The 12049-nt window shown below is 42.2% G+C and overlaps 1 protein-coding gene across 1 annotated transcript in view; it reads left to right on the top strand.

Annotated features, from left to right (window-relative positions):
• Positions 1 to 10007, top strand: part of cps1 (carbamoyl-phosphate synthase 1, mitochondrial) — a 98945-nt gene extending 88938 nt beyond the window's left edge. Inside the window, exons 35-38 of the mRNA XM_014173741.3 lie at positions 4304 to 4363; positions 4614 to 4726; positions 7286 to 7415; positions 7800 to 10007. Coding sequence (XP_014029216.3) covers positions 4304 to 4363; positions 4614 to 4726; positions 7286 to 7415; positions 7800 to 7958 — 462 coding nt within the window. The 3' untranslated portion in view covers positions 7959 to 10007. The remainder of the gene's footprint in view (positions 1 to 4303; positions 4364 to 4613; positions 4727 to 7285; positions 7416 to 7799) is intronic.
• Positions 10008 to 12049: the final 2042 nt, after the last annotated feature.

The following is a 12049-nucleotide window of genomic DNA, read 5'->3' as shown; positions in this document are numbered from 1 at the left end:
CCAGCTGGTAAACCTGTTTAGAAATCTTACTCACATTGGCAAGGGAGAGTGTGATCACACAGTCATCTGGAACAGCTGGTGCTCTCATGCATGGTTGGTTCAGTATTGCTTGCCTCAAAGCGAGCATAAAAGGCATTTAGCTCATCTGGTAGGCTTGTGTCACTGGGCAGCTTGTGACTGGATTTCACTATGTAATCCGTGATAGTTTGCAAACCCTGCCACATCTGACGAGCTTCAGAGCCGGTGTACTAAGTGTCGATCTTGGTCCTGTATTGACGTTTTGAATGTTTGATGATTCCTCAGAGGACGTAGTGGGATTTCCTATAAGCGTCCAGATTAGTGTCTTGCTCCTGAATGCGACAGCTCAGTGTGGATGTTGCCTGTAATCCATGGCTTCTGGTTGGGGTATGTACATACTAGAGGTCGGCCGATTATGATTTTTCAACGCCGATACCGATTATTGGAGGACCCGGGGGGGAGCCGATGCCGATGAAAAAATAATAATAATAATAATATATATATTTTTTTTTTTTATTCTTCTTATATATTTATTTTTTTTACATTTTTTTATTTATTTGTAATAATGACAATTACAACAATACTGAATGAACACTTATTTTAACTTAATATAATACATCAATAAAATCAATTTAGCCTCAAATATATAATGAAACATGTTCAATTTGGTTTAAATAATGCAAAAACAAAGTGTTGGAGAAGAAAGTAAAAGTGCAATATGTGCCATGTAAAAAAGCTAACATTTAAGTTCCTTGCTCAGAACATAAGAACATATGAAAGCTGGTGGTTCCTTTTAACATGAGTCTTCAATATTCCCAGGTAAGAAGTTTTAGGTTGTAGTTACTATAGGAATTATAGGACTATTTCTCTCTATACGATTTGTATTTCATATACCTTTGACTATTGGATGTTCTTATAGGCACTTTAGTATTGCCAGTGTAACAGTATAGCTTCCGTCCCTCTCCTCGCTCCTACCTGGGCTCGAACCAGGAACACATTGACAACAGCCACCCTCGAAGCAGCGTTATGCAGAGCAAGGGGAACAACTACTCCAAGTCTCAGAGCGAGTGACGTTTGAAACGCTATTAGCGCGCACCCCGCTAACTAGCTAGCCATTTCACATCGGTTACGCCAGCCTAATCTCGGAAGTTGATAGGCTTGAAGTTATAACCAGCACAATGCTGTTTGAATGAATGCTTACGAGCTTGCTGGTGCCTACCATCGCTCAGTCTGACTGCTCTATCAAATCATAGACTTAATTATAACATAATAACACACAGAAATACAAGCTTTTGGTCATTAAAATGGTTGAATCCGGAAACTATCATTTCGAAAACAAAACGTTTATTCTTTCAGTGAAATACGGAACCGTTCTATATTTTATCTAACGGATGCCATCCCTAAGTCTAAATATTGCTGTTATATTGCACAACCTTCAATGTTATGTCATAATTAATTACAGCCTTTGTTAGGAATAAATGGACTTCACACAGTTCGCAATGAGCCAGGCGGCCCAAACTGCTGCATATACCCTGACTGCTTGCACGGAACACACGAGAAGTGACACAATTTCCCTAGTTATAAGAAATTCATGTTAGCAGGCAATATTAACTAAATATGCAGGTTTAAAAATATATACTTTGTGTATTGATTTTAAAGAAAGGCATTGATGTTTATGGTTAGGTACATTGATGCAACGACAGTGCTTTTTTCGCAAATGCGCTTGTTAAATCATCACCTGTTTGTCGAAGTAGGCTGTGATTCAATGAGAAATTAACAGGCACCGCATCGATTATATGCAACGCAGGACACGCTAGATAAACTAGTAATATCATCAACCATGTGTAGTTAACTAGTGATTATGTTAAGATGTATTGTTTTTTATAAGATAAGTTTAATGCTAGCTAGCAACTTACCTTGGCTTCTTGCTGCCCCCGCGTAACAGGTAGTCAGCCTGCCACGCAGGCTCCTCGTGGAGTGCAATGTAAGGCAGGTGGTTAGAGCGTTGGACTAATAACCGGAAGGTTGCAAAAACGAATCCCCGAGCTGACAAGATAAAAATCTGTCTTTCTGCCCCTGAACAAGGCAGTTAACCCACCGTTCCTAGGCCGTCATTGAAAATAAGAATGTGTTCTTAACTGATTTGCCTAGTTAAATAAAGGTGTATAAAAAATATATATATAAAAAAAATACAAAAACCTGCAAATCGGTGTCCAAAAATACTGATTACCGATTGTTATGAAAACTTGAAATCGGCCCTAATTAATCGGTCGACCTCTAGTACGTACAGTCACTGTGGAGACGATGTCTTAGATGCACTTGTTAATGAAGCCAGTGACTGATGTGGTAAATTTCTCAATGCCATCGGATGAATCCCAGAACATATTCCAGTCTGTGCTATCGAAATAGACGTATAGCTTAGCATCCGCTTAAAAGGACCACTTCCATATTGTGCATGTCACTGGTACTTCCTGATTTATAATTTTGGGTTGTAAGCAGGCATCAGGAGGATAGAGTTATGGTCAGATTTGCCAATTGTAGGGCAAGGGAGAGCTTTGTATGTGTCTGTGTGTAGAGTCAAGGTGATCTAGAGTTTTTTGCACCTCTAGTTGCACAGGTGACATGCTGGTAAAAATTAGGTAAGAAAGATTTCTGGGTAATCATTTTCTTGTTTGCTTATGGCCCTACAGTATACAGCTTGTTGACTGCGGTCTTAAGTGCCAGCATCGGTTTGTTATTATAAATAGACAGTTACGAAAAATATAGATGACAACGCTCTTGGTAAATAGTATGGTCTACAGCTTATCATGAGGTATCTAACTCAGGCGAGCAGAACCTCGAGACTTCCTTAACATTAGAGATTGCGCACCAGTTGTTGTTAACAAAGACAAACACACCACCCACCCTGAGCTTCCTCGACGCTGCCATTCTGTCCTGCCGATGAAAAAACAGCTATATTTTTATTTTCCATGTTCTTGTTCAGCCACGACTCAGAGAAACATAGGATATTATAGTTCTTCAGATCACCTTGAAAGGATAGTCTCGAACCAAGCTTTTCCAGTTTATTTTCCATTGATTGCATGTTCGCCAATAGATCGGAGGCTAGAGGTGTTTTATCCACTCGCCGATGTAGTCTCGTCAGGTATTCCGCACGCCTTTATAACGGCGCCTCTTCCTTTTTCCGAGTGTCAGGAATTTGGGCCTGATCCGGGATGAGCAGTAGTTCTCCTGCCTCCGACTCATTGAAGTACAAATCTTCATCCAAGTTGAGGTTAGCAATCACTGTTCTGATATCCAGAAGCTCATTTCGGTCATAGGAAACGATGGCGGAAATGTTATGTCCAAAAAAAATCTGAAAATAGCACAATTGATCAGGAGCCTGTAAAACGGCTGCAGGATATTATATTGCGACAAACACAACACAACATTACATTTGGAAAACATTTTCCAAGAAAACAAAATGAAACAAAACACTTGCAAACTGGTTTAAACCGTTTTTGTTTTACTTCAATGAAAAAGGCATCCATCTTCGCAAGCAACAGTAGCCCAAGGCTCCTCTCTTGCTCTCTCTCCATCAGCAGCAGGCGCATAAGGCAGCGCACAAGGAGTGAGAAAATGGTGCTGAAGCACGAAATCGGGATGTATGATATGCTGCTACGGACAATTTGGCCAGCTACAATTTTATTTATCGACTTTTCATTTATTTTATCGGCCAAAAGACTTCAATTACCGGCTTACGGAAACCCTGCAAGAGAGGGCGAGAGATGGAAGGATGAAGGGAGAGAGAGGGATGAAGAGAGGTTGTTAAAGGGTCATCGTCCATATCCGTCTCTAATAAGACTTCAGCAAGGGGTGGACACTTGTGTGAAATCGGCATATCTGTGTGTGTGTGTCTTCAGGTACTAGGGACAGAGAGGAGGGTGGTGTGAAATCAGAATTAGCGACCGAGGCTGTGTTTCTCTTCTACCTTTCCCTCCTAATGACCAGCCTACATGGCTGTGAATCTGACACACCTTTACAAACCTGATTACTTGGTCCTGTTTAACACAGTGTGATGACACAACTCTGCCGTTGATCTGGCTCACAGAGAGGAGAAGAGGAGGAAAGAATGAACAGATTGAATCTTAGAGAGGTGTTTCTACTGTTTCTCCTCTATTGATGTTCAAAGGCTACCGAGGATCAGAGACTCAGATGCGCCCCAAATGGCACCCTATTCCCTATGTAGTGCAATACTTTTTGATCAGGGCTTAGTTTGTGATTCTGATTCAGTATTTACCTCCCTCAGCATTCGTTCCGGCCCAACTTCTTAGCCACAGCATACCAGCTGAATGAAGAAGGCTTTAAGGTGAGTACTACTGCTCGCTCTCAATTACTACTCTTCAAATCAAATTTTGTTGGTCACATACACGTGTTTAGCAGATGTTATTGCGGGTGTAGCAAAATGCTTCTCTCCTATTGGAATTTCAGTCATGAGTTAGACGGCTTGTCGACCGGATAGTCTATGCACAACCCAACACAACACAGAGGAACTGAAGAGAAAGAGAACAAACTGACATTTGCTTCTCTCCCTCCCTGTGTGTGTGTGTCTCCTCCAGCTCTTTGCTACAGAGGCCACCTCGGCCTGGCTCTCTGCCAATGACGTGCCCGCCACCCCTGTGGCATGGCCCAGCCAGGAGGGAGGAGACGCCAGCTTGCCCAGTATTATCAGGTGAGAGGGGATAAGGGCAAGTGGTGACTGTCTGGAATAGAGGGATGAAGAGAGGGAGGGGAGGGATAAAGAGTTTTACGTTTTATTAGTCGTATGTACAGGATACTCATGGTATACATCGTCCAATGAAATGCTTTCTTGCAGGTTCTCGACAAAGCAACAACAATAAGAAATAATAAAATATAAGAATACGAACATAAAGTAAATGTTTCAATAGAATAAACATTTTAGCATAATTATAATACAGGATGGTACGATTTCTAGTCCAATATTTACATGTGTATTGGGGAAGAGGGGGAATGGGGGCCAGTGTATAAACTGAGTCTGGTAGCAGCAGTTGTGATGTGTGTGTGTGTGTGTGTGTGTGTGTAGTATGAATGTGTATGTCTGTGTGTGTAGTGTGAATGTATGTGTGTGTGTATGTCTGTGTGGGTGTGTGCATGAATGTGTGCTAAGGTGTGGAGAATCAGAGCAGGTGGTCAGTCCAATTCAAGTGTTCAGTAGTCTGATGACTTGTAGATAGAAACTGTCTCTGAGCCTGTTGGTATCAGACCTCATTCTCCAATACCGTCAGCATTACGGAGAACAGCTTGTTTCTGGGGTGTGTGGGGTCCTTGATGATGCTGCGTGCCTTCCTCAGGCACCGTTTTGAGTAGATGTCCTGGATGGGTTGGAGCACGGTCTCAGTGATGGACTGGGCCGTCTTCACCACCCACTGGAGGGCCTTACCACACACTGGAGGGCCTTGCGGTCGTGAATGGAGCAATTCCCATACCAGGTTGTGATGAAACCGGTCAGGACGCTCTCGATGGTGAAGCGGAAGTATTTGGAGAACACCCGGGGCAGCATGCCAAATTTCCTTAGTTGTCTTAGGAAGTCGAGACACTGTTGCGCCATCTTGTCAAGAGTGGTGGTATTGATGGTCCGTGACAAGTTCTCTGTGATGTGGACACCGAAGAACTTAAAACTCGTGACTCTCTACTGCAGTCTAGTTTGATGTGGATCGGGGCACCCTCCATTCAAACGTTAAGAATCTACCTTCCGAAAATACTTCTCATCTTTTGTGACAACTAATGTGTCCTCTCCTTCAGTGTCGAACTAAGCATGTAACTGTGTTGACAGTCATTGATCTACAAGTAATTTTGCATGCCGAACAACCCCAGGCAATCAAATCAAATGTTATTGGTGTTTAGCAGATGTTATTGTGGGTGTAGCGAAATGCTTGTGTTTCTTGCTCGTACAGTGCAGTAATATCTAAGTAATATCTAACAATGTCACAATACACACAATACGCACAAATCTAAAGTAAAGGAATGGAATTAAGAATATATAAATATTTGGACGAGCAATGTTAGAGCGACATAGACTAAGATACAATAGAATAGAATACAGTATATTATTATTATTTTAAATCTTTATTTAAGTAGGCAAGTCAGTTATGAACAAATTCTTATTTTCAATGACGGCCTAGGAACAGTGGGTTAACTGCCTTGTTCAGGGGCAGAACGATATATTTTCACCTTGTCAGCTCGGGGGATTCGACCTTGCAACCTTCCGATTACTAGTCCAACGCTCTAACCACTAGATAAACTAGTAATATCATCAACCATGTGTAGTTAACTAGTGATTATGATTGATTGATTGTTCTTTATAAGAAGTTTAATGCTGGCTAGCAACTTACCTTGGCTTCTTACTGCATTCGCGTAACAGGCATGCTCCTCGTGGAGTGCAATGTAAGGCAGGTGGTTAGAGCGTTGGTTCATAAGGTTGCAAGATTGAATCCCCGAGCTGACAAGGTAAAATTCTGTCGTTCTGCCCCTGAACAGGGCAGTTAACCCACCGTTCCTAGGCCGTCATTGAAAATAAGAATGTGTTCTTAACTGACTTGCCTAGTTAAATAAAAGTGTCAATTATTTTTTATTTTTAAATAATCGGCCAAATCGGTGTCCAAAAATACCGATGTCCGATTGTTATGAAAACTTGAAATCAGCCCTAATTAATCGGCCATTCCGATTAATCGGTCGACCTCTAATCTAGATGCGTATGGAATTGTCTTGAAAGGGAAAGATGCACATCCCTAGTATTTTGCTAACATCTCACTCCTTACAGCTCTTACTGCTTCATCACTATAATATATTTGGCATGTGATTAAACTCTGAATGATGTCTCAGAACACATAGTCCAATTACACAGAATTATAAGGAATTATGAAATATAACAAAGAGGAGTGCGCACACACACCTCCTTACACACAGTGCTGCTGTCAGCCTCAGGAGAGAGGCACGTGATGTGTGAGACTGTGGACAGAGGATTTGATGTCACCTTTATTTTAATGTGGTTGTCATCTGTGTCCCCTCCATATTATCATTAGCATTCCATCCTGATGTGTCTCTGTCTGACAAAAGGCTTCAGATAAAAAGGTATCTTTAGATGCTTTACCTTGTCTGTTTATCCACAGCCCTGTTTTCCTTTTCTCCTCATATTTCCTCCTCTCTTTCCCTTTCTCTCCTCTCCTATTTTCCTCGGTTCACTGTAACCTTTCTCTGTGTATGTGTGTAGGCTGATCAACGAGGGCCACATTGACCTGGTGATAAACCTTCCCAACAACAACAGCAAGTTCCTCAGGGACAATTTCCTGATCCGCAGGATGGCTGTGGACCACGGGGTGCCTCTCATCACCAACTACCAGGTACACAGACACAGTGACAAGGCACACACACACACACACACACACACCGAGGGACAAATGCAGGTACACAAACATGCATACTCCATGCCATACAGACACACACGCAGACACACACACACAGAGACACATGCAAGCTCTCTCACACACACACACACACACACACACATCCAAAGCAACTTACAGTACTTACAAGAATTGAACTGACAATCATATTCTTAAACCGATTGAGACACCTTTCCAGGGTCAGTTTCAATTCAGGAAGTGAACTGCAGTTCCAAGTTTTACTCATAGAAAAGCATTATTTGGAATTGGAGTACTTCCTGAATTGACTGAATTGAAATTGAATTGACCCCAACCCTGAACCTTTCCCTGTGGTCCCGTCAGGTGGTCAAGCTGTTTGCTGAGGCCATAAAGTATGCCAGCGAGTTGGACACCACCAGCCTGTTCCACTACCGCCAACGGGACGCTGACCGCCAACGGGACGCTGACCTCGAAAAGGAAGCTGACCGCCTTAGGGACGCTGCCGCCGGACTGCAGGGCTAGAGCTGCACCCTTCCTTCCCCCCGCCTCTCGTCATCTCTCCCGCTATCCCCGACCCCATCTCTGACCCTCCCTCATCCTCCTCCCCCCATCCCTTCCCCAAAGGGCCCAGACACAGCACAGTACAACACACTCCATCAGGGTCCTCCAACACCAGGAAAGAACATGATGACCCTTGACCTTTCACGTGACATGCTTCTTTACAGAGTAGCGGTGTATTTGTCCCCTTGCCCCTGAAGTGTGCACTCACGCACTCCTCCCCATTGATTTAATGTGTTGGATTGGTGTAAGAATGTTGGGCCAGAGGGAGTTTCCACCATATTTCTTACATCAGTCGACTCCTCTGAAATCCATGAAGGGAAGCAAACACTTTAGGAGGAAGGACAGAGATTTGGACACAGGGCTCGTCTTCCATGACAACTGTTGCTGCCTGTCTCTTTTCCTCTGTGATGTCTGGCGGATACTGTACCAAACATAGTTACTTTAGCAAAGATAGTTACTGTAGCAAAGATAGTTACTGTACCAGAAGTTAAAGGGGGTAAGCCATTGTTATTGACACCTGTAAATGTAGCCCATAATTATATGCCAAATCTTTATACATGTGTTTTAAAGACATTTCACATCTATGGATAGAGGACATAGTATGTTGGTTTGTGATCTCATTAAACCACATCCAAGGGCAGTATCTTTCCTGTTTACACTCCACAAACACATAGTTCTTTCTCTTAGTATGGCTGTATTTTCCTCATACTGAAAACGCATAAAAACCCTTTGATATTTTGTTCGCCAGTTGAGAAGCCTTCAACATTTTTAAGTCTAAAACAGACCTTGCTGACAAACTTTTAAAAGCAGCGGGTGGCCATCCTATTGTCTCTGACCGGAACATCGGGCATCATTTTCTGTTCATTTTCCGGTGACTCTACATGTTGACTCACCACTGATCGTCTCTAACTGACCCACCGCGGCCAGCCGCTGCTTTCAGCCGCTGCTTTCAGCCGCTGCTTTCAGCCGCTGCTTTCAGCCGCTGCTTTCAGCCGTTGGTCGGCACGGTGTGATTTGTACGTAGTAATGCCTGCTACATTAAAGGACTCAGTTTGGCCAGTGACCCACACTACTGCTTCATGCATTTTGGTTATGGACTAAAGATGGTGCTATGGACCCAACTAGGATTGTATGTGTGTGCTGAGTGCAGTGTTGGAAAAAGTACCCAATTGTCATACTTGAGTAAAACTATAGATACCTAGAAAGTTACTCAAGTACAAGTGAGTCACCCCGTAAAGTACTACTTAAGTAAAAGTCTAAAAGTATTCGGTTCTAAATATACTTAAGTATCAAAAGTAAAAGTATAAATCATTTCAAATTCCTTACATTAAGCAAAGCAGACGGCACCATTGTCTTGTATTAAAAATGTACAGATAACCAGGGGCACACTCCAACACTCAGACATCATTTAGAAAAGATGCATTTGTGTTTAGTGAGTCCACCAGATCAGAGGCAGCAGGGATGACCACGTGTTCTCTTGATAAGTCCGTGAATTGGACAATTTTCCTGTCCTGCTAACCATTCAAAATGTAACGAGTACTTTTGAGTGTCAGGTAAAATGTACATTATTTTCTTTAGGAATGTAGTGAAGTAAAAGTTGTCAAAAATATAAATAGCAAAGTAATGTACAGATACCCCCCACAAAAACTTCTTAAGTAGTACTTTAACGTATTTTTACTGCAATACTTTACACCACTGGTTGAGTGTGTGTGTGTTGAGTGTGTTTTACTAGGCACCCTTCCAGAAAGCTTCTACATTCTTGATATTTTGAAGCGGATATCAAGTTATGAATTTATCCAAAGTGCTTCTGTCTTAAAAAAAGACTATCTGAAAGTTTAGTTATTCTGGTGACAATTTTAGTTAACGATCCTAGCAGCTGATTTGTTATATTTTACATGTATTTGTGTGTCCATGTTATTAATAATATCAGCTTACATTTCAAAGTACTCTCCCTTTTTAAAACATCTGCATTCTGCATACATACAAATCTAATAAAAGCAGTATTCACCATGTGTTAGCTGCAGTCTATTTTTACCTAAAGTATATTTGACTGTATCCCTGCTGTATAGAAGTTAGACAGTTTTAGTGCCCTAGGGAATCAGGTTTTGCAGGACCATAGAGGGCTGTTTTAGTCTCCCTCCCCTGACCTGGTATTAACACTACTAATCAGGTGAGTACATGTTTGATTGATTGATTGGGTTTATATAGCACTTTTTCAGTTGCACAAAGCGCTAAGTGGGAAACACCTCATCCACCACCAATAGTGATTAATTTGTTTTGTTTGCCTTTCAGATGTTTTTCAAAGACAAATTGTCTTTCAAACACTTTTGTTTACCACATGTAAATGACTGTACTTTGCCTGGGGCTGGGAGGAGATCACTGTATCACTTTTGCTGCTTTTAAACAGGCAGCCCAATTCTATACTTTTTCCCCCCACTAATTGGTCTTTTGACCAATCACAGGAGAGTAGGACAGGGGGGGAGGAAGGGAGGGGAACAAACTGTACATGGAGCCCTGCTGGGGCCAGCCACAGAGATGGGCTCTGCTTTTTGCAGATCTGTTGCATGCTATACTCATTGTGAGTTAAAACATATTAAGAGGAAATGAGATACATGTAAGCTATTTGTGTGAGGGTACAAATTACTAGATACAGCAGAGAACAACCTCTGATCTCTTCAATAGCAGGTTAGTCACACACTCAGGCCTTAATGACAGTTTAATACAACAGCATGAAGATTACATTGCCTGTAGTGTTCCATGTGGCTTTTGTTGTCAGTCCCTGTGTAAGTCTTGTTATGCTCTCAGTAAATACCTCTTTTGCTGACACGCTAGTCACACACACCTCTGCTGACTTCAGACGCTAGCCATGAGCTTTGATGCTTTACCCCAGCAATGATAATTGCACGCTTATGTGTGTTCTGAATGGCACTCTATTCCCTATATAGTGCACTACTTTTGACCAGGGCCCTATGGTTAAGTAGTGCTCTATAAAGGGAATAGGGTGTCATTTGGAACGTAGACGTTTCCCCAGCTGCCATAGAGTTAGACTTTCCATCACATTTACCTACGCAAAGAAAGGTTTGCCATATGCCTGTCTCTGCTGTGACAGCACAGCCACCTGCTGTTTGACAGGTTATATTGATCTCAAACTTACGTTTCCTGCCATCGTTAATAACACACACACACACACACACACACACACACACACACACACTGACCCTAAGCTCTGCAAATAATACCATTGAGCTAAGATCTAACATAAACCACATGTATGATAAGAACATATAGATTTGTTATGTCTTGGAATGCATTCCTGTTTGTCTTAAGTATATGGGTCCTATTGGCCCAGGTCCCAAGTAGGGCACTGCATAAGGAATAGGGTGCAATTTTTTATTATACTTTTTTTTTTTACCTTAACTGACTTGCCTAGTTAAATAAAGAACAAATTATTATTTTCAATGACAGCCTAGGAACAGTGGGTTAACTGCCTGTTCAGGGGCAGAATGACAGATTTGTACCTTGTCAGGTCGGGGATTTGAACTTGCAACCATTCGGTTACTAGTCAAAAGCTCTAACCACTAGGCTACGCTGCCGCCCCAGGTGGGAAGTTGCTGGGTCTTTTTTTTTCTCCCAAGCTACAATCGTGGGAATCAGAACCATGGCTGAGAAGCTCATTGAGGCTCCATTTATTTATGACAATCTAAAACCCAACCAGTCTCTTGACGCCTTGGTAAAATCTACATCTTACCGGAGACTAGAGGGCAAATGGGTGAACCTTTGTAATAGACCACAGCTGCCTGTTCCATGTGTATCCTTTCTGCTGCTGAGCTGAACACAGCCCATCCAGATCCATATACAACATCCCTCGAATTTACTAAACTGGCTTCATCCCAAATGGCACCATGTTCCCTATATAGTGCACTACTTTTGACCATAAAGTAGCGCACTATTTAGAGAATGGGCTGCCGTTTGGGACGCCACACTCTGTTCACATGTTACTGTAATTACCTCTGAATCATATCATACCTAACTACCATGTTCTTTAGCATGCT

This window comes from Salmo salar, chromosome 25, assembly GCF_965601325.2.
Source record: "Salmo salar chromosome 25, fSalSal1, whole genome shotgun sequence".
NCBI lineage: Eukaryota > Metazoa > Chordata > Actinopteri > Salmoniformes > Salmonidae > Salmo > Salmo salar.
This window is presented reverse-complemented; position numbering and strand designations above follow the sequence as displayed.